This window comes from Pygocentrus nattereri, chromosome 28 (assembly GCF_015220715.1).
Source record: "Pygocentrus nattereri isolate fPygNat1 chromosome 28, fPygNat1.pri, whole genome shotgun sequence".
NCBI classification, from domain to species: Eukaryota; Metazoa; Chordata; class Actinopteri; order Characiformes; family Serrasalmidae; genus Pygocentrus; species Pygocentrus nattereri.
In genome coordinates, this window is record NC_051238.1 from 22,198,654 (window position 1) to 22,221,358 (window position 22,705).

The 22,705-nt window shown below is 42.1% G+C and overlaps 2 protein-coding genes and 1 non-coding gene across 5 annotated transcripts; 2 read left to right on the top strand and 1 right to left on the bottom strand.

The window, feature by feature from the left end:
- The first annotated feature begins 977 nt into the window (after positions 1-977).
- Positions 978-2,111, top strand: sprb (sepiapterin reductase b). Its single transcript, XM_037535709.1, is given in 4 exon segments — positions 978-1,056; positions 1,059-1,300; positions 1,639-1,918; positions 1,921-2,111. Coding segments are annotated over 4 exon segments (792 nt in total).
- A 2,512-nt stretch (positions 2,112-4,623) lies between these two features.
- LOC119262770 lies at positions 4,624-4,814 on the bottom strand. Its single transcript, XR_005129893.1, has one exon. It is a non-coding gene; the product is annotated as a U2 spliceosomal RNA (small nuclear RNA).
- A 3,865-nt stretch (positions 4,815-8,679) lies between these two features.
- Positions 8,680-22,126, top strand: lzts3b (leucine zipper, putative tumor suppressor family member 3b). Of its 3 annotated transcripts, none has more exons than XM_017702756.2 (6): positions 8,680-8,932; positions 12,101-12,688; positions 14,366-14,917; positions 16,482-16,802; positions 17,011-17,241; positions 19,545-22,126. In XM_017702756.2, the coding sequence occupies exons 2-6, from the start codon at positions 12,197-12,199 to the stop codon at positions 20,196-20,198; spliced, it is 2,250 nt and encodes a 749-aa protein (XP_017558245.2). In that variant the 5' UTR covers positions 8,680-8,932; positions 12,101-12,196; the 3' UTR covers positions 20,199-22,126. The 3 variants fall into 3 exon arrangements, with proteins under 3 accessions (XP_017558245.2, XP_017558244.2, XP_017558246.2); XM_017702755.2 differs by having other exon boundaries at positions 8,680-8,928; XM_017702757.2 differs by lacking the exon at positions 8,680-8,932 and adding an exon at positions 9,268-9,588.
- The last annotated feature ends 579 nt before the right edge of the window (positions 22,127-22,705 follow it).

Here is a 22,705-nt window from a genome sequence, read left to right on the forward strand (position 1 = left end):
AATTTCAGTCTCAGTTGATTGTGTTCATTAAAATACAGTAGATGCTGTTCCAGTTCAAACAAACACTTCGCAATATTTTGCATATATGTATTAAATTATATGTAGACATGTGATTTAAATGCATTATTTTGGAAAACTTTCTTGCTGCATCAAATACAATCTTATGTTTGGTATTGGTGAGAGAAGGTAGGCTGGTGAAAAGATGCAGATTCCTACAATGATTTAAGAATTAAAAAGGGATAATTTCTTATTTTCTTGATGTAAATTGCTGTGATGTAAGATGTTGGGAGTGGGCTTCATGCATATACACTCACCGGCCACTTTATTAGGTACACCTTGCTAGTAAAAGGTTGGACCCCCTTTTGCCTTCAGAACTGCCTTAATTCTTCATGGCACACTTTCAACAAGGTATTGGAAACATTCCTCAGAGATTTTGGTTGGTTATTTGAGTTCCTGTTGCCTTTCTATCATCTGGAACCAGTCTGCCCATTCTCCGCTGACCTCACCTATCAACACGACGTTTTCGTCCACACAACTGACTGCTCACTGGATAATAGTGCCCGTCTGGCACCAGCATCCACGCCACGTTCAAAGTCACTTAAATCCAGTTTCTTCCCCGTTCTGATGCTCGGTCTGCACTTCAGAAAGTTGTCTTGACCACCTCTACATGCCTAAATGCAGTGAGTTGCGGCCATGTGATTGGCTGATTAGCTATTTGTGTAAACAAGTAATTGACCAGGTGAACCTAATAAAGTGGCCGGTGAGTGAAACTTTAATGCTACGCTATGATTAGCACCATTTTAATTAGAGAAGTAAAGGTGTGTTTTCCATTATGCATCAGCTGTTTTTCTTCTCAAAAAATCCTTATAGCCTCACAGTAGTGAACGGGGTTCTCCCCTATATAAAGACCTTGAAATCCGCAATGGCTACAAAACCCAATCCACAGTCCACAACCATGTCATCTATAAACCTTCATAATGGACAGCATCATGGCTGAAGGAAGCAAAGACCTATGTCAAGCTTTGTGCATCATCACTGGAGCTTCCAGAGGCTTTGGACTTCCCTGGCACTGCAAGTGGCCTGCTTAGTGAAGCCCCGGTCAGGTCTCCTGCTGGTGGCCAGGTCAGTGGAGCAGCTGAAGGAGCTGAGGGAAGACATAGCGACGCTTGACGCGGGGCAAAAGAGTTCACATTTCATCTGCACAGCTGATGGTTTACAACAATCCCTCCAAGCTTTCAGCAATTTCAGCAATGTCCAGGTGTACCCAAACATACAACTGTATTTAAACTTTGTGTGTACTGTAGTAATACTCTTATTTCATTGTTAAGTGTGAGCCAGAAATAAATAGTGGTAAAATATTGAAAAGGCCACTGAAAAATAATTCAATTGGGAATTTTCTTTATTTCGTAGTTATCTAGGTACATGCAGTCAAAGCTTACCCCCCGTAGTTAGTTGATTAACTACCAGGTAGGAGGTGAGCCTGGAGTCAACTGATCATATTTGGATTTACAATGGGTAGGACCAATTTTGGTGGAAAACATGTCACTCTAGACCTTCTGGAAGTCCTAGGCTATGTCCAAAACTGCAGACTCTCGCTTCACACCTACCTTATTGTCTTTCCCTCTGTCCTGTCTGTAGGTTCTTTAGGTGTCACGCTTTACTTTGGGCTTTACTGTTCCAGTGGAGGTGAATCATTACCTGTCTCTGAATGTGAGCTCCACACTAAGTCTGACTGCTGGTGTTCTGCAGGCATTTTCTTGGCAAATGGGATTGCAACGCACTGTGGTTAACATCAGCACCCTGTGCGCCCTAAAGGCTTTCCCTTCCTGGGTGCTGTATTGTATGGGTAAAGCAGCTTGTGACATGATATTCCAGGTGCTGGCAGAGGAAGAGCCAGACATAGGAGTGCTCAACTACTGTATCCTCTGGACACAGACATGCAGGCCAAGGCATGACATTGCTCTGGAAACATGAAGCTCCTCTGCTCTTTCTCTTCCATGTTCTCCAAAGGTCAGCTGGTATCCTGTCAAGAGTCTGGAGTCAAACTGATGAGGCTGCTGCTAGATAATGACTACCCCTCTGGAGCTCATGTGGACTTTTTCAAACTCTAAACAATCACTAGAACATTCAAACCTTTGGTGTGAAAGGACTCATGGGCTCTTTTATACATATGTTCTCTGCAAAGTCTTTAAATACAAATGAAAGCCTATTTTTTAAGGATTTTTCTCTAGAAAGGACAATTTAATGTCCTCATATAACATGTAAAAATGCAATGTATACAAGGTTTATGCATTTGTAACTTCGCTCATTGGTGGTTGGTTGAGTCAGTATGTCTTTTGTGTGTTTCTAAATGGAGCTGATGACCTCTTCTGGTGGTCAGTGAGATTGCAAGTGGGCTGTAAATAAATCTTTAGAAGACAAAATTACATTTTCTCCATTCTGTCTCCATTTCTTCGTCAACAGACTTTGCATTGTTTAATTAAATACAGTAAAATTCAAAGGAAAATATTACATATACACAAACAGTTTTGGAAAGTTATATGTACAGTTATTTGAGTGCTCTTGCAAAGGTTTGGGCACCTCTGGTCAAATTAAATTAAGCGAAAATATGTTAAACCATATCGGCAGAGAACAATGTAAATGTTCTGTTTATTTGTTGAATTCAGCATTTTGGAAAAAAATTAAAACATCTAAAGTTATGGTGTATGTAATATTTTATGTTTTATGTTTTTTCAATATGTTCATAAGTATGTATGTATTTAAATACCATACTTAACTGTGTTCTCTGCAAAGGATGGATTTACTCCTTTTCTGTAAGAAAATCAATAAAACATGTCATTTGACTTGAGGTGTTCAAACTTTTGCATATGATTATATTTGTGTATTTATTATGGTATGGTATATTTACAGTATAGTGTAAATGTTCAGCACTAGAAAACAATAATTATTTTGTATATTTCACTCACATGCTTCAGCCCTCATGCTTCAGTTAGGCAAATTTCACTTCGCGGATGTAGGAGTCAGCTCAGGATAGTGAGACATGGACAACGTGCACAGCAACAAGCTCCTAACAGACACTTATTTTCAATGAAGAACACTAGTGGTGAGACAAAAAATAGATTCATAGAAGAGTCTTGATTCTCTATTAAAAGGCTGTAGGCTGTGAAACTCCCCTACTGTAAAATAAACTCATGCTCACCCACAACCTGGTCTGGAGGAGGGGAAAATGCAGAATCTCACTTATACACGCAAATACACAGACAAAATTTGGTCATAGTTTTCATGTGTATAAAACAAACCATAGTTTCATTGTTAATGACAAATGCCTGTTCTCTTTGAGTACTTCAAAACTTTAATTTCAGTTTGTACAGTATGCAAATATTGTATGCAAATGCATGTCATAAAACTTGATTAGGGCTGTATTTTTAGTTCTTTTGGCTGGTTACTCAGCAGTGATGTCATAAAATGTTTTAACCAAATGAGAAAATTACATCAGTGGGAAACAAGCATGTTTCTGTCCATTGGCACTGATCAAAATCCACAGATATGCAACATTAATTAGACATTAAGCATTCATTTAGATGTGATTCCAATTAGAGGTTTATTTAAAAATTATTTAATTGTACTACTAGACTACAACTACTTGCTTTGCAATGCCATCCATAACTACTAGGCTGTAACTACTAGATCTACAATGCCATCCATAACTACTAGGCTGTAACTACTAGCTTTACAATGCCATCCATAACTACTAGGCTGTAACTACTAGCTCTACAATGCCATCCATAACTACTAGGCCAATTAAGTCTCAATTAGTCTCTCAAGATAAAAAACATGAATAGCCAGTGAAATAAGTAATAAAAAAACTATAACTGTACTGAAATTGACACTTCTTCACACCTTGACATGGGCCTGGTTTTCTGAGCACCTTGGTAGAGAGAGTGTTCAGTGTGGTGCTTGATTTACCATTTAAGAATTTACATTCACAGCATTGGGCTGACGCTCTTATCCAGAGCGACTTACAATTTGACTGTTTTACACAGGTAGGCGAAGACAGTGTTAGGAGTCTTGCCCAAGGACTCTTATTGGTATAGTGTAGTGTGCTTACCCACCAGGGGATTGAACCCCAGTCTACAGCCTAGAAGGCATGGTGTTAACCACTACACTAATCAACCACCAGAATCTGCTTAGAAGCATTTAGAAAACTTATCCATGGTCTCTGGAAACTTCTGGGTGCCTTACCTAGCAGGAAAGAACCATAAACTTAGCTTTGCTACTCCTGCTGATGTTTCCATGAATGTCATTTTTAAAATCTGTTTTCACTAATGAAATAGAGCTATTTCTAGCTAGTTAGAATTAACAACCATTTGTCACTGCGTTTGCACACTGTGAAATTAGACCTCTGCATTTAAGCCATCCGTGCAGTGAAACACCCACATACACGCACACGAGTGAACACACACTAGGGGGCAGTGAGCACCCGGGGAGCAATTGGGGGGGGGTTAGGTGCCTTGCTCAAGGGCACTTCAGTCATGGACTATCAGCCGAGGGGATCGAACTGGCATCCTTCCTGTCACAGGGCTGGTTCCCTAACCTCCAGCCCACAACTGCCCCAACAATTCAAGGAGGTGCACCATTCCCAGAGGTAGTGCAATACCAGGCTGATGCGTGGAGCGGATGGAGCAAGCCCCTCTTCCATCTCCCTGCTCTAAAAATCAATTTAATATGCAGTCCTCATATAGAGGACGTATCAGATATTAAACTGATAAGAACAGATACTACACTTGATCTTAGCCAAAAGGCCGACAAGCGAGTAGTTTCTATATGAATGTAGTTTCTAATGAATAGTTTAACATTCTATTGATATGGAGATACACTGGTCATATGTCAGTTTACATGTGTTACAGCTAACAGTGAGGCCCAAGCATGTTCACGATCAGCATAAACTACCACTGTTACAACACAGTACTGAATCTCAAAATCCATATTTTGAACCGATCATATCTTGATAGGTAATCTAGCACGACTGCATTCATTTAGACGGACTATGAATAGCTTTCTTGTCTCTCTTGGCTAGTCCACAGCCTTGTGCTGCTACCTGCTTCCCTAGCTCTGTCACATGACAGTCCTGTATATGAGGCAGAGTGTTTCCATGGTAACTGCTATGTGTTGATGTCAGTAGTGAATTTGTGAATGGAGTCTGAGGCCGGCAGAGCCCCTGGAAAAACATGCACTGCTTCTGTACATCAGTTCATACAAATTGCTTGGAATTAAAATGATTTGTATATTTATTATGGTATGGTACACTCACCGGCCACTTTATTAGGTACACCTTGCTAGTAAAAGGTTGGACCCCCTTTTGCCTTCAGAACTGCTTTAATTCTTCGTGGCATACTTTCAGCAAGGTGTTGCAACGAGATTTTGGTTGATTATTTGAGTTGCTGTTGTCTTTCTATCATCTCAAACTGCCCATTCTCCTCTGACCTCTCACATCAACAAGGCTTTTTCGTCCACACAACTGCTGCTCACTGGATATTTCCTCTTTTTCGGACCGTTCTCTGTAAACCCTAGAGATGGCTGTGTGTGAAAATCCCAGTAGATCAGCAGTTTCTGAAATACTCAGACCAGCCCGTCTGGCACCAACATCCACGCCACGTTCAAAGTCACTTAAATCCCCTTTCTTCCCCATTCTGATGCTCGGTCTGCAATTCAGCAAGTTGCCTAAATGCACTGAGTTGCGGCCATGTGATTGGCTGATTAGCTTGTGTAAACACGCAAACTTTATTGTACCTAATAAAGTGGCCGGTGAGTGTATATTTACAGTATAGTGTAAATATGTGAATGGAGTCTGAGGCCGGCAGAGCCCGTGGAAAAACATGCATTGTTTGTGTACATCGGTTCATACGAATTGCTTGGAATTAAAATAATTTCTGTTTAAAATCATTATGACCACGAGACATAACATCATTTTCTTAGTGTCCTTCTCATGAAAAGATCTTATAGCCAGCCAGATTGTCTCTGTTTTCACTCTACTGAATGTTCAAATTACCCACATTCCATCTCATGAGATATTGATGTGAATACACTTAAACATTTAGCCTTTTCAAACAGTCAACTATCAAAACATTGATGTGAATTCATTCAGAATGAAAGAATGTCACACAATAAAAGTGGACTAGTAAGTTTTGTGTTTGGCTTTCTGGGTCAAGATTCTTCACTTTTTCTTCCCCCATTTCCATTATTCTCAATGCACGAAAGCTGTCGTCAGTCTTTTCTTCTCAGCACCTAGATAGGCATGTGGTATTCAACGCCAAAAAGATCATCTATCAAGTTACACTGAACGTTATTGATGGTGTCCATGTGTTCAATACAATACATATACATACAATACAATACAATATACACTTACATTCAGAATGCAAACATTTTTCATTGTGCAATATGCTAAGTGCAATACAGATTCCTATGCAACTCTTATTTTATTTTATTTTATTATTATCCTTATTTTGTTGTAAATAGTCTAGAGATTTAGCTTTCATTTTTATTATTTATAATGTTGATAAGGTTTATACTGTTTCCTGTTTCTACTACTGAGTGCCTTACTCCTGTTACTCTGCTGCTGCTGTAATACTGTAAATTTCCCCGCTGTGGGACTAATAAAGGATTATCTTATCTTATCTTATCTTATCTTATCTTATCTTATCTTATCTTATCTTATCTTATCTTATCTTCTGTTTCTTGGGTCATAACAGCTAATGTCTTAGACACCATGTTTTACTGAGAAAAAGGACAAAATAATTACTGCAATAAGGTAAACAAACACAAATAATACTGTTTCTTACTGTTTCTTTTTGAAAAGAAAGAAAAGACTGGTGTGTCTTCAGGAAAATTGTTCCGCGAATTTCTCCAGGCATCGAGAAAAGCGTCTTAACCCAGATTTTGGAATGTAGTTCAAAGGACAATGTAAGGTAAATGTAGTTTAACCCACTTTAGTGTAGTTTTAAACATGTCCTAGTTTTGTAGTGTACTGTCAGTGTCAATAGAGAACAAAATGATTTGGTATATTCTGTCTGTATATGCAGTCCTCATGGTTCAGTGACGACACTGTAGCTTGCAAAGCAGCTAACATTTTTATTTTGCCATGTCGACATTAAAATAATACACACAAACTTGCTGTGTAGTTTACTCTTCCATTGAAAAGTTTCAAATCACTTGTCATATTAATAAAGTTGTGTTGTTTTATATACAGTAATAACCAAAACTATGTGAATTTAAATATTACAAACTGTTCAGCAAAAGCTCAATTTTAGATGTTTTCTTCGTATTTAAAGAACTGTACCAACAAAGTTATCAAATCATTAATAATATAAAAAATTAATGACATTCTTGTGGAGTTTTCTGCCTTGGGTTTGATCTCCACTTTTGCAATGATATTAATTCTGAATGTGAATTGTATTAAAATGTAATATTGAGTGTTTTTTGGCTCCCTTCATCATTCAGCACACATCTAAAATATCTTCCCTTTTATTTACAGCTTCCTAGTGTCCTACACACTTGTATGACTCTTCAATGATTCTTTAGTAAAGGCAAAAGTCCTCATTTAAGCATTATTCATTTATACACTCTAGTAAAAGGTTGGACCCTATTAGGTACACCTGTTCAATTGCTTGTTAACACAAATGGCTAATCAGACAATCACACGGCCGCAACTCAGTGCATTTAGGCATGTAGAGGTGGTCAAGACAACTTGCTGAAGTGCAGACCGAGCATCAGAACGGGGAAGCGAGGTGATTTAAGGGTCTTTGAACGTGGCGTGGTTGTTGGTGCCAGACGGGCTGGTCTGAGTATTTCAGAAACTGCTGGTCTACTGGGATTTTCACGCACAACCATCTCTAGGGTTTACAGAGAACGGTCCGAAAAAGAGGAAATATCCAGTGAGGAATGTTTTCAAGTAAAAAACTACTAAAAGGTTGGACCCCCTTTTGCCTTCAGAACTGTCTTAATTCTTCATGGCACACTTTCAACAAGGTGTTGGAAACGTTCCTCAGAGATTCTGGTTGGTTATTTGAGTTCCTGTTGCCTTTCTATCATCTGGAACCAGTCTGCCCATTCTCCTCTGACCTCTCACATCAACAAGGCATTTTCGTCCACACAACTGACCGCTCACTGGATATTTCCTCTTTTTCGGACCGTTCTCTGTAAACCCTAGAGATGGTTGTGCGTGAAAATCCCAGTAGATCAGCAGTTTCTGAAATACTCAGACCAGCCCGTCTGGCACCAACAACCACGCCACGTTCAAAGTCGCTTAAATCCCCTTTCTTCCCCGTTCTGATGCTCAGTCTGCACTTCAGCAAGTTGTCTTGACCACCTCTACATGCCTAAATGCAGTGAGTTGCGGCCGTGTGATTGGCTGATTAGCTGTTTGTGTTAAGCGACTGAACTTGTACCTAATAAAGTGTCCAGTGAGTGTATATCCTAAAGTTATTCCTTCGAAGTTATCCATAACTTCATTAATCAAACAAAAGCTAATAACTCCCTCGTTACTCTTTTCTGATATGATCGGAGTCGTCACGCCTTTTCGGTCTCCTTTCGCTACTGAGCTCCACAGTAGCCATGGTAACGCTGAGCGCGCGCGTGCGCGGTCCTAGGCGCCGTTCTGAGGGGCGTTCCGCGCGCGCGGAGTGGGCGGGGCGGAGGTGGGTGTGTGGCTCAGCTGATCCACGCAGCCTCCGCCGCCGCCGCCGCCGCCGCTGCCATCGTCTCATAGCGGGGAGAAGGCTGTAGGAGACACGACTCGGCTCCCCTTCCGAACCTCACGGTCGCCGCAGCAGCGAGGCAGCCAGAGCCGGAGGAGAGCCGCCTGTCTGCGGTATCTCGCTCAGCCTGACGTCGCGCCTGCCTCACCGCCGCTGCTGTAAGCTGTAAACAGTAAGTAAGTAGCGGCGGCGATGGAGGGGACATTAATTCAGACCGAGCCCGCAGATTCCTCACGCCGCGGGCAGCCTTCGTCCGAGTCCCGCTCTAACCGCGCTGTTATATCCGAGCGGCGGAGGCTGTCGGTGAGGTCTGAGGTGTTTGCTCGTCTGGTTGTTCAAGATAACAGAGCACTGAAGGCAACGCGCAGGCTCTCTCTCTCTCTCTCTCTCTCTCTCTCTCGCTCTCTCTCTCTCTCTCTCTCTCTCGCTCTCTCTCTCTCTCTCTCTCTCTCTCGCTCTCTCTCTCTCTCTCTGCCTACGTGAAGCCTTTTACTACGAGCGGCTCGACCGAGTGGAAGTAAGGTGGTGCGGGGGGGCGACAGAGACGGGCATTAGAAGGCGAACGGTGAACGACGCTCTGGGTGTAAATCCCACCGAGGAGGACGGCAGAGTTAAGAGTCGTGCATTATGTAACGCGCTGACAGGCGGGCAGGGGAGAAGGAGAAAGGGGAGCACGTTTGTTCGCTCGTCGTCCGCCTCTGCTGATGCTCTCTCGGCGCTGGGCCGACGGATGTTCACCATTATGCACCGTGACTCTGTTTGTGTCTGTGCGATGGCCAGAAAGTGATGTTAGAGCTCCTGGCTCTGGGTCTGCTGGCTGAACTGAAGCACGGTGATGGTCATTGTGTTGAAAATGTTGTGCGTCTGTACTGGGTAGCGAGTGGATAGTGAGAAGCTAGAAGACAGTTTATTTTCTAGGGGGGGCGGGGGGGGGGAGTGTTTATGATTAGGTTAGGTAACTGGAACAGGAGCGGCTATTAGCTGAATCTTTTGTCCCTTATAGCAGACAAGTGCCTCCTATTCTCTGTGCTTTTGTACTTCATACTGCACTGTAGAATAGAAATCAGCAGGCCTGGAACCGAGGCAGCTCACTAGGGGGGGTGGGTGGGTTAGGGGGGGCAACCTTAACTCCAGAGAGACTCAGTTTGGAATCGAAGCAGGGCTACAGCTGCACCACCTCTTACTTGGTTTAGTATAAAGTCAGATGGTGAAGTTACAGATCACTATAAAGGGTCTGTGATTTGTAACAATAGTGAAACTTGTTATGGCTTGATATAGAACCTTTTTTAAAAAGATAGATCCCTAAAATGGTTCTTATTGAAGGCAGGGCTTACATAGAACAGTAAATACTCAAAGAACCATTTGAATGCATGTTGTTTTTTTTTTTGTTGTATGGTTAAATTGTTCTTCTCTCAGACAGAACCCCTATATGGTTCCTTAAAGAGCCTTTTAAAAATGATTCTATAGCACCGTAAATGCTTCTGTTGTTGTCATAAGTCGTATATATCTTCTCCCTTCTCCTTATAGTTGTAACCAGGCAAAGAACCATTTACGGTACTAAAGAACCACTTTTTTTGGATGTACGTGCCCAGGTAGGCCTGATATTAGTGCTCCACTGTAATCATGGAAGTGGAGATTAGAGGGGAATGTGTTACTGTGTCTGTTACTCTCTTCTGCGTTAGTCAGGTACATGGAGTCTGATGCTTATTGTGCAAGTCTGGGTGACCTTAATAGCATATTATAGAAAGAAACAGTGCCTTACAGAAGAAACTCCCCCACTACACACTATGCTGCTTTATGTGTGTGCGTGAGAGTTTTCAGCTGAGAGAAGAGATGAGGTAATGCCAAGGCAAGTGGTGGGGTAAGAGCCCCCTGCAGGACAGCTGTGTGCATCACACTGTAAAACATGACAGCCCGTTCCTCACATCCTCCTCATCAGAGGCATTTTAGTAATATTAGACAGTGTGCGGTACTGTGCAGAAGTCAGAGACCACCCCCCATGTACGTCATTTCAGGTGAAAACAGCAATGAAGTACAAGTCATTAATTTTCCACAGGTATTTTTGAAGAGATAATCAAACGAAGGTCAAATGAAAATAGATAATCAATAACTTATTCAAAGATACAGGGGAAAAATGGGACTCTTGACAAGAGTGTAGGACCCAGTAGACCACCAAAATAGTCACCCTTGGATAAACAGTACAGAAAGCTTTCAACTTTGAGAAACAGGAGAAAATTACTCTTGAGTAATTTACACGAGAGTGTGGCAGCCCTAGCTCTAAAGAGGACTATGGGGAGGACAGCTCAAGGCTTTGTGTCTGAAAGGATGTGTAGCTGTCAAGAAGGTGTTACTGAGAAAAGAAAATTTGCAAATCAAACAGAACAGCTGCTGGTGTTTTTGTGAACAATGGACTGACCACCCCAGAGTCAAGACCTCAGCTTCACTGAATGTGTTTGGGATTATTTGGATTATGGCAAATGGAAAATGCAACCAACATCTAAGACTGAACTTTGGAGATGTGTGTGTGCAGATGTCTTTGAAAACTAAAATCAAGTCTCCTGTAAAGAATAGAGGCATTATGCAGAGTGGCTCTGTTTGTGTGTATGCGATGGCCAAAAAGTGACATTAGAGCCACTGGCTCTTTTTTTGAAAAACTTCTTTTAAACTGACCACTTTATGAGGCCCACGTATGGGTCTGTATAGGTGTACAGTTACAGACTGTAGCCCCTCTTTGTCAGGCAAAATTTGTCAGCCTCCATGTACCCCCATCGTTTTCAGTCCTGCAAGTTGTAGTGTTTCCTCTGCTCTAACACACTCCGTCCACCTCAGGAAGGTCTTGTCAGTAAGTTCATTAGTTGCATCAGGTTTGTGGGCAGCATGCAGGAAAACTCTAAAATGAGCAGGGTAGTGGTACTTCAGGACCTTAATAGAGAACTACTCTCCTATTCATTATTGGTCAGTTTCTCACCACAGGTCTACTGTTAATCAGATGTTATCTAAATGACAGGTCATTCTCAACGCATCAGTGAGACTGAAATTGTACAGTCATGTTAATGAACACGTCTGTGTCACCATTAGATTGACAATCCGCTACCCAAAAATATGGGTATGTGGCTATGTGATCAGGAGCTCACTGCTGAGGAAAGGCTGGAAGACAGCTAACATGTTGTTGTTCTTCTTGGAAAAAGATTGGCTACAGTCTCTAACTGTGCAGCTGAATGTAAAAGACAAGTGTGGCCGTATATACACCTATATGATGTACATCTCTCAGATTGGCCATGTGAGCAGTATGGTATTTTAGGCCATATGCATTCGTTTAAACTCTTTTCTGTCTTTCTCTCTAGTGTAAGAGCCCACTAGCTGGTGGTACCACCCTGGCTCCAATGGCCCACAAAGAGGTTTGTGGCGCTGAGTGAGAGGCCAGGTTCGGGCTTCTCACCATGGGCAGCGTAGGCAGCGGGGTGGCTGGTGAGCAGGAGTTTGCCATGAAAAGCGTGGGCACACGAACCACCCTCCCCCGCGGCCCGCCGCTGTCACGCCGAGGCCCCTCAGAGCGCAGCTTCAGCGCCGAACGTCTGCCCCCACCGCCCTCTACCTCTGAGGGCACAGGCTCCAGCGATGAGAGAGGGGGCAGCAGCATCGCCACGGACCGTCCCCAGCTCACCGGCTGCGAGTCCACTACCACATCCTCCAACCTGGAGAGGGTGCCCTCTGTCAGTGAGCGGCTGGAGACCAGTGGGGGGGTAGGCCGCAGGGAAGGTCCCAGGGCTGCGGGAGATGTGGGCATGGACACCTGCGGGAACATGGTGGGGCATGCTGGAGAGAAGAGCAGTGACGGCATGGCCACCATGAAGATGAGAGATGGGAATGCTGCAAAGACAGATGGCCGCACGCCACCCAAGATTCTGCCCATGTCTGGGAAACTTGAACAGGTACGTGTGAGCTGAGTGATCTTTACACAAATAGGTCTACAAAAACTGTAGTACGTAGTAAACCAGGTAATGCGAATAGGGCTGTAACTAATCATTATTTATGTAATCACTTAATCTAATTATTAGAGTCACTACTAGACTGATAGTTGATGAAAGTTACTTATTTGAATAAATGACTAATTAAACCGTTATGACATCTGCTGTGTCTTCTCACTTTGCTACTGTCAAAGTAACAGCATCAGTAAAAGTTCTGTGCAACCAGCAGCAGCAGTAGCATAACAACAAACTGTCTAAATAACCGCGTGTCATGTGAACATTATATAGCTTTTGTTTTCAAGTGAACAATGCATTGATGCAATAATTTTTTCCATAATCAACATCGTTAATAACTGAACAACTGTGTTATCATCTAATCTCTGTTTAATAGGTTGACCGGTTTTCCTACTAGTGTCACACTTTTTCAGACCTCTGAGCTGCATTTGTTAATTTTTTTTATTTTACAAATAATTCAGGCATATATGTTGATAGAACATATACACTCACCTGCCACTTTATTAGGCACACCTTGCTAGTAAAAGGTCGGCCCTTTTGCCTTCAGAACTGCCTTAATTCTTCGTGGCACACTTTCAACAAGGTGTTGGAAACGTTCCTCAGATATTTCGGTTGGTCATTTGAGTTGCTGTTGATTTTCTATTGCTCACTGGATATTTCCTCTTTTTCGGACCGTTCTCTGTAAACCCTAGAGATGGTTGTGCGTGAAAATCCCAGTAGATCAGCAGTTTCTGAAATACTCAGACCAGCCCGTCTGGCACCAACAACCACGCCACGTTCAAAGCCACTTAAATCCCCTTTCTTCCCCGTTCTGATGCTCGGTCTGCACTTCAGCAAGCTGTCTTAACAACCTCTACATGCCTAAATGCTTTGAGTTGCGGCCATGTGATTAACTATTTGTGTGTGAACAGGTACACAGCTATTTGAGTGTATGTAGAAAATATAAAAATATTTATTATAATTTAATCATTATCTGTATTATCTACATTTCAGCCGTGAACAGTGGCATATGTAGCATTAAATATTTCTACTAAATATGTTTAATGATTGTGTTTCATGTGTTTAAAATGAATAACAGTGTTAGCAAATTAACACTGTATGTTATCCCAAAATGTGAGCTTTAAAGTGTGTAGTGTTTCTGAGTCAGCTGTCAGTGTCACCTCAGCATAATACTAGCTAGGTAAGTTGCTATTTAGCTAATGACATAGGGCAGCATGTTGGCGCTGTGGTTAGGCAGTTCACTTCTCAGAAATAGGGTTGCAGATTCAAGCTTGGTGTAACAGTAGTTCTGGGCAAATATAGGAGGTGAGGTCGAGGAGCAAACACATGGTTCCACCGTTAATATAGTAAACCTAATCGCTAGAGCTCCAGTATTACCTCTAAATTTACCTTTAACTCTTCTCTCTGGGATATTCAGTAACCAAACCCCTGGACAAATAGGAGCGTATGCCTTTAAATGCTTAAAATAGCATTCCATAAAAAGAAAAAATAATTGTTCAAATGAAGCTGGAAAATGGGTAGTGCATTCATAATGTTCTGTTTTCATACAAATTATATGAAGTGTTCATGTGAGTTATTGTACCATTTGTATCGATCTTTAACATTTCCTCTTACGCTGACTCTCAGAACAATTCTGGATTGGTGCGGCCGTCTGCCTTCAAACCCGTAGTGCCAAAGAGCTTCCACTCCATGCAGAACCTGGTTGGACATGCTGGAGGTGGAGGTGGGGCTGGGGGCCGGTCTGCTGGAGGTGCTGGAGCCTCAGACGCCCCCCAGTCGCTCACAGAGCAGGAGAGTCCAGAAAGGGAGCGGGCAGGAGGGAACGGAGGGCAAAGTGGGATGTCCGACTCAGGGAGGAACTCACTCACCTCCCTGCCCACCTACACAGGCCCTGGCTCGGCTTATGGTCCTCCCACAGCCCTGGGTCCCCTTAGTGCCTCCACCAGCCATATTAACAGACTGGGCACCGCAGCTGCCCCGCTGGACAAACTGGACAAGCCCAATTACCAGAACGGTCTGACTGCTTCTGACAGTGGCCGCTCGTCCTCTGGGAAGAGTTCTTTGTCCTATCAGAGACTCTGTCACCTAGGAGACACACCTGCTGCCGTTCGCCCCTCCCCTTCCTCAGATGACATAATACAGGACTTGGAGGATCGACTGTGGGAGAAAGAGCAAGAGGTAGGACATCAGGGGACTAGACACTTAAAAATAAAGGCTCCTAAATGGTTTAAATGCTGTAAAACCTCTACATGATGGTTCTTTAAACATAAAAAAAGTTTAAAAGTTTGCTGAATCAAAAATGCCTCTTCTATAGCTTCACTACAAAGAATCCTGTATTTACCTTTATTTTTATACGTGTACAGCCAGACATTTTCAGAGTATAATATATGCGAATATAATATGCCAACTGTATTACAGGACGTCTCCCCTTTCAATATAAATTTCTAATTAGCTTGTCAGTAAAGTATAACCAGGAAATAGCTAGGCCTATCAAATCCTTACTAGGATACAAGCGCAGATTTAGGGTACTGCTGTCTTTCCCAGAGAGCAGACTAATGTTAAACCGCAGAATTATCCACACTTTGTGCTCTTGAGTGTGCATAGATTCTGTTCTTACCTAAAAACAAATCCCAAATAGGGAAATATTGGTGAATACCAGAATCTTCTGATTTGATCTTTTTTAGAAGAAATTTCTTCTTAAGAATGATTGGTGAATGAGGCCCAGTGTCTTTATATCAAAGACATTATCAGAAAGAAGAAGAATATTAATAGCTGACACTAACCCTTTTTGAGGAGATCTTTTCATGCATAATAGCCAGAATAACCTGAAAATATTTTTCTCATGTTGCTTAAACCAGTGGCACTTCTCTACACCAAGATTACAAAGTTCACAAAAACTCTTAAAATACAGTATAACAAAAAACGTCTTGAAATGGAATCAAATAGAAAACATAAACTTCAGAAAAAATATCAGATGTCAGATGTTTTATGATGACATCTGATATTTTTTCAAAATGTACTAGAAATTTCAAATGTTTTTCAGCTTGGCTATTGGTTTTGTGTTTATATGGCTCTCCTCATTCAAATAGACAAATAACTGGTCTTGAATGGCAGGAAATGCCTCCCGTGATATTGTCACAGAGTAGACTGTCTTGCTGATAAGGACTGCTGGTCCTTTCTGAAACACAGATGGCATGATTAATCTATAAAACAGTATTATGTGGATGTTTTCAATGGCATGTTATGTTCCAAGTCTTTCTTTCCGAACACATTTTCGAGCCTGAGCTAACTTAAAAAGTTGTCATAACACAACATCGCATAAATGAAACAAATGAATTCAGAGGAAATGAATGAATCCTGTTTTTCTTGATTTGGTACCTGTGCAGGGGTTGGTGTATTGTGTGTAGAGATTACCTCCATTCAGCGCTGGATTTGTTGTTTGTTGAAAGATCAATATGTACGAAAAAGGCTACAATGGTTTGAGATAAATGAAAATCTCAGGGTATGTAACTAGAGAGCTGTATTTGACAGAATGAGAAGTGTATTTATTGGTTGAAAAATTCACGTAAGGTGAAGAAAAGAGTATTCTCAGAAACAGATAGTCCTCTAAAATCCATGAACTTGAGTAATTCCTTTTCATTTACACACAACACATTTCATTACTACATAACCCCATTACTTAATTACATAATCCTGCGAGTGGGATACAGTTATGTAAACCATCCACACGTTTTCCTCCAAGGTCCTCCACATGCGCCGTAACCTAGACCAGAGCGAGGCGGCTATTGTGCAGGTATTTGAGGAGAAGCAGCGGGTGTGGGAGCGTGAGATGGAGGATCTGAGGCAGAACTACGCTGGGCGACTGCAGCAGGTGACCCGGCGGGCGCAGCGCTCCCAGCAAGCCCTGCAGGCCCAGATCATCCGGTTGCAGCAGGACAAGAGCCGACTCCAGGAGGAGATCAGCGCCCTGCTGGCCCAGCGAGAGGAGCTGGAGAGAAAGTGCCTGGACTACCGCAAGGAGCAGGCTGACATTCTACCCCGCCTGGAGGAAACTAAGTGGGAGGTGAGCATCCATGTATAATGGTGTTTTTCAATAACTCTTTCAACCTGTAAAGTCAGACCATTGTCATATCACGAAATCAAGGTCAAGTCAAAGTATATTTATGTATGATTTACATATATTCAGATTTGCGGTACATACAATGGCATACATACTCTATCTGCCTCAGCCCAACATCAGACTGTTATGTGTGCTGTTTTGTGTTTGGCAGGTTTGTCAGAAGGTGGGAGAGATCTCGCTGCTGAAGCAGCAGCTAAGGGACAGTCAGAATGAGGTGACCCAGCGAGCAGGGGAGATGGTGGCCCTGAGGGGCCAACTCAAAGAGCTCAACGCCCAACTGAAGGAGAGGGAGGAGGCCATGCTTGGCCTGAAGGACTCCTACAACAGCAAGAGCCGTGAGCTGGAGAGGTGTGAGGGAGAGCTCAAAAAGACACTGGCAGAGGTACATAAATATTTATAGACACACAGACATAGAGGAAACATTATATTACACTATATGTCCAAATGTTTTCAACATTTCTAATGAAATCAAGGGTATTTACACTTGGAGGATTGGTTTGCCCACATTGCTGCAGTAACAGCCCAACGCTGGGGGACTTTATATCCCTCTAGCTGATGCTTGGCTTTGCACATGATGACCTTTAGGCTCCAGAGCATCACATACTATTGACAATGCCTTTCAGATTATACAAGCTGTGTGTGCCCAATTGAATGCCTGTGTCAGTGGATGCACCTTAAAGTAAATGGATTTACTAATTAGGAGTGTCTGGATGCTTTTGGACATATATAGTATATTTCCCACATAAACAATTATACACGTTCTCTACATTACACATGAGAAAAGTGTAAAAAGTGGTAAATGTAAGTTTCATTAAGACATCACATTCTGCGATAATCTTCACTGACCGCAGATTCACTACAAAAGTCAAAAATAGATGCCATGGCATCCATATACAAATATACAGTGGAGAGATTTATTTTCTTTCAGGGCCCCTGTGTGACATACAAAACAGTACCAGTACCATTTTACATGTTTTTTGCAACCAGAGAGGCTGTCATACATGTCACCATCATTAAAATATTTCTTGATGGAAAAATTCAAATAACCTATCCGAGCTCTGCCTCAAAAATGCATTTCATAGCTGCTGTTGTGAGGCTGAACAAGCAAAGCAGAAATCCTAGTGTTCCTAAGGAGAGTCTGTGGCACACAGCTCAGTTTATGGATAAATATGTAAATTTGAAGAAAATTATTACTTTTACGTTTAGAACATTTTTATTTCAGTGCATGTGACAGGACATACTGTTAGGATAGATTGTGTCTAGATTTTTTGTCATGCAGTCGAGGTTTGATTTTAGGATTGATAGGCTAAGCAGAAAAGTGACTGAAGGTACCCAAAGTAGTTTGCTAAGGGTAGGTATCAACACTTTTATATAGTGATACCAATACTTATATATACACTCACCGGCCACTTTATTAGGTGAAAGTAAAGTAAAACTTGGAACTACACAACTGACTATCCATCTATTTCATTGAAGCACAAATCATATTATTTGGGCCCGTCAAATATACACTCACCTGCCACTTTATTAGGTACACCTTGCTACTAAAAGGTTGGACCCCCTTTTGCCTTCAGAACTGCCTTAATTCTTTGTGGCAGACTTTCAACAAGGTGTTGGAAACGTTCCTCAGAGATTTTGGTTGGTTATTTGAGTTCCTGTTGCCTTTCTATCATCTGGAACCAGTCTGCCCATTCTCCTCTGACCTCTCACATCAAGGCATTTCGTCCACACAACTGACCGCTCACTGGATATTTCCTCTTTTTCGGACCGTTCTCTGTAAACCCTAGAGATGGTTGTGCGTGAAAATCTCAGTAGATCAGCAGTTTCTGAAATACTCAGACCAGCCCGTCTGGCACCAACAACCAAGCCACGTTCAAAGTCACCTAAATCCCCTTTCTTCTCCATTCTGGTGCTCGGTCTGCACTTCAGCAAGCTGTCTGGACCACCTCTACATGCCTAAATGCAGTGAGTTTGTGATTGGCTGATTAGCTATTTGTGTTAACAAGCAATTGAACATTTACCTAATGTGTACCTAATAAAGTGGCCAGTGAGTGTGTGTATTACAAAGTGGAAGTAGGTGTGACTGTAGGTGCTGGAATATGCATATGGTAAGCCAATCATCAGTCTAGATTTTGGAACCGGCATGCTTATTGGCTGATTGCAAAACTTGGTATTGAACAACCTGGAATTTTCAATAATATCGGTAGTGTTGACGTGATTTGGTTGGTACCAGAATTTTGATAAAAATATACTGACAGTAACAATATCTTGCCTCAAGTCATATCAATAAAATAATTGCCCTGTGAGGGACAAAGACAAATAGAGGTAGAAATACTCTAATTTCTAATGAGAAATGATAAGCCCCACAAGCTTTCTATAGGAGATGATTCAGATGCTGTAGATGCTTGCCATATCTGTAAGTCATGGTAAGATTACATGACAAAAAAATCTACACCTGATCTGTCATAACTGTGACCTCTCACTCGGATACAAAATAGATTTCGTAAATTAGGAATTAAGATCCAGTTACGTTAGATACATTCTGTGTTCTTATTTAGTGTTTAATGTGGTTTGGTCAGCGTTTTGTAAGGCTTGTGCAACCTCACAACAGTAGCTGTGAAAGAACACATTTGTGGGATTGGCTTATCTGAGCTAATGCCTGTCCCTTGTTCTCTTACCTGGTAGGTGTCGATACTACGGGACAAGCTGGTTGTGTTTGAGGCTGAGGTCCTGGGACTGAAGCGAGCTCTGGGTGAGCTAAGCTACACCAGTGACCATTCTGTAGCCAGTATTGGCAGCAGCCTCAGTGGCAGTAGCAGCCTGCCCTGGGGTGGCCTTCACTCACCCCGTACCCCCGAGGGCCTGACATCGCTTTCCCCCCTTAGCCCTGTAGTGGACACCCTTTTGAGCCTGCAGAGTGACGAAGCCAAGGCACAGCGACAGGAGGCTGGTGAGCTGCGGCAGCAGCTAGAGAGGCTGCAGGGCGAGTTGCGGCTGGAGCGGCAGCAACGCGAGCGCCAGGCTCTCACCTTCGCCCAGGAGCGCCACACCTGGCAGGACGAGAAGGAGCGCGTGCTGAAATACCAGGCGCAGCTGCAGCTCAGCTATGTGGAGACGCTACAGAGGAACCAGGCTTTGGAGGAGCGTGTGGGCCAACTTGGGGCCAAACTCACCAACACTCCCAATTCTCCACCTCCGGCCAGCCTGCCAATCTCTGTCCCCATCACCGTTACCCTCACCCCGGCCGCGGATGACTCCAAGTCGCCCTCTCTCAACCAGCTGACTCCACCATGGCCTGGGCCCACTCGCCTAGAGAGAATTGAGTCCACTGAGATTTAGCGCCGCCGCTGCAACTTGATACAAAGACAATCGACTTTCATTCAACATACATTGCTGAAAATGGTTTGTTAAAAAGAGTATCACTGAGGGGCCCTGAGAACTGAGAAGACTTGTTTAGGAAACAAAAGAACATGCAGTTATAAATCAATGTGCTGGAAAGATGAAGGACTCACTCAAACAGAGTCAAAGTCTTATGTCCTACATACACACATTCACACACATACACTGACATCCTCTAACTATCTAACTCAAGGGACTGAGATCATTGATGAAACAGAAGGAAAGAAAGAGCGAGCCTTTGAAAAATAGCCAGTGGAGGTCTTTGTATAGGATTCTACAGTACTGTGCAAAAGTCATAGACCACCTTTCAAAAATTAAGTACAAGTTATTAAAAACTAGAAAACCGAAACATACAAGAGGGTTAAATATACTAGCTAAATATATTTTTTGGGGTATTTAGTGTGTCTGTTCTTTGCCTTTAGTAAGTTTCCATTCTTTTGGGAGACTTGCTTGTCAGTTTTCCAAACAAACAGGATAAAAGGATATTTTTCTACACTTCCAAAGTTCAGTCTTAGAAGTTCACTGTATTTTCTGCTTCTCATGATCCAATTAATCCCAAATACACTCAGTGATGTTGAGGTCTGGACTCTTGACAGCTACACATTCTTTCAGACCCATAGCATTGAGTGGTCTTCTCATAGTGGAAGGATGGACAGATGTGGATGTTTTTAATTCTAAGCAAGAGTAGAGCTTGATTTTCTCCTATCTCAAGATCAAACATGAAAGCTTTAAGTGCTGTTTATCTGATGGTGACAGTTTTGGTGGTCTACCAGGCGTTGCACGGTCGTTAAAATCCCATTTTTTTGTGTATCTTTTAATAATCATTTGAATTCCAGTTGTGCGGACTCCTGTTTTTCACTTATTTTCCTTTGGCCTTTCTTTTATACAGTAAAGATTATCTTTATACAGTAAAGATAATCTCCTCAGAAACATCTGAAATGGCCATATTGACTGGAAATTCAGTAGTTGGCAGGTGGCTTCTTGTAGACTTTGCACAGTACTGTATATTTAAGATAGAGAAGATTCTTTTTATGGTATCCGTAATCAGCTTAGAGCGTTCCAATTTGGGAAGAGGCACAGGCGTGTTTCAATGATGTATCAGGGATTCTGGGGAACGTGGTTCTCCATCACTGCACAGAAACTTGCAGTGAATAAAAATTGATCACAAGGGGTCATCAAAGAGTCTTTAGAGGGATCCCACCTGCAAGCAAAAGTACTTGAAAAAAAAAAGGTTTTCCTTTTGGTTTTGTTTTGGTTTGGGAAACAGAGACATGGAAAAAAAATAATAAAACGGATCTAAACTTGCTTTAATTTACTCTGTAACTTGATTTTCTGATTTAGGCCAGGATAAAGAGAGGTGAACATGGTCAGACAAAGAGAGCCAAAAGAGAAAAAGTCCAGGTGCTGGACGTCGCTCTCTCTTAGAAAGGACAAAGACAGACTTGCTGCTATGTACTCGTGTGTTGTTCTGCTGTGTTATGGGAAGACTGGCTATGGATTTGGGTGTTGATCACTATTTATGTAAACATGTTAATATACCAAGACACTCCATGTGAATATTTTGAAAAGATGCATCGTTTCAATTATTGTAAACCAATGAAGCAGACGACTCCACGTTGCTTTACTTTATCAAACATGGTACATATAGGCCTACCATTCTCTCTCTTATGCGATACAATGCAACAACCATATCCAAATCCACATTCCTTTTGATGTTGTTGTAATTCTGGTATTGTTTTAGAGCGCAAACGCTAACTATGTTTTTATACTCATTTTTATTATTGTTTGTATTTATGTTAGTGTAACGGCTTGATGAAAAGCGTACCCAAGCAAAAATCCGAAATAAAGACACGATCCAATCAATTCTAGCCTCCTGATACTGAAGCGTTTGATTTTGCAGTGAGAGATTTTCTGTTGTTCATGTTAATGTTCTGCTCACGTCTTTAACCAGAACCTGTCAGGTGAACGAGGCATATCAGGTATGCATGTATGCCAGTTTAGTACAGGAAAAATTGGCAAATGATTTAAAGCCCATGTGTCCACGTCAGGTCCGTCTAACAATCATATTCGGCCCGCGAAATTATCTTTATGTTTCTCCATTACTATTAGCCCGTTTCAACCTGAGCTGCACTACAGTCCCCAGCATGCACTGCAACACAGTGTGCGTTCTGACCCCTCTTCCCCAACAACAATCAGCGGCTTCACAAAAGAAAAGATGCCTGACGTTTATTTCAAGCAAATAGGCAGTTTTTATTTAAAACCTACTTAAAACAAGCTCAACATGGAACAACATGGAAATAGGACATGGTTGACATGGAATGATGGAAAAATGATATGGTTGACATGGAATGACATGGAAAATGACATGGTTGGCATGGAAAATGACATGGTTGGCATGGGAAATTACATGGAAAAATAACATGGTTGACCTAGAATTACATGGAAAA

What these genes read in the sequence shown, in the direction of transcription:
- lzts3b (XM_017702756.2), top strand. Translation starts at nt 12,197, where the DNA reads ATGGGCAGCGTAGGCAGCGGGGTGGCTGGTGAGCAGGAGTTTGCCATG. An exon ending in TGTCTGGGAAACTTGAACAG is followed by an intron (nt 12,689 to 14,365) that starts GTACGTGTGAGC and finishes GCTGACTCTCAG; the next exon opens with AACAATTCTGGATTGGTGCG. An exon ending in TCAAAAAGACACTGGCAGAG is followed by an intron (nt 17,242 to 19,544) that starts GTACATAAATAT and finishes CTTACCTGGTAG; the next exon opens with GTGTCGATACTACGGGACAA.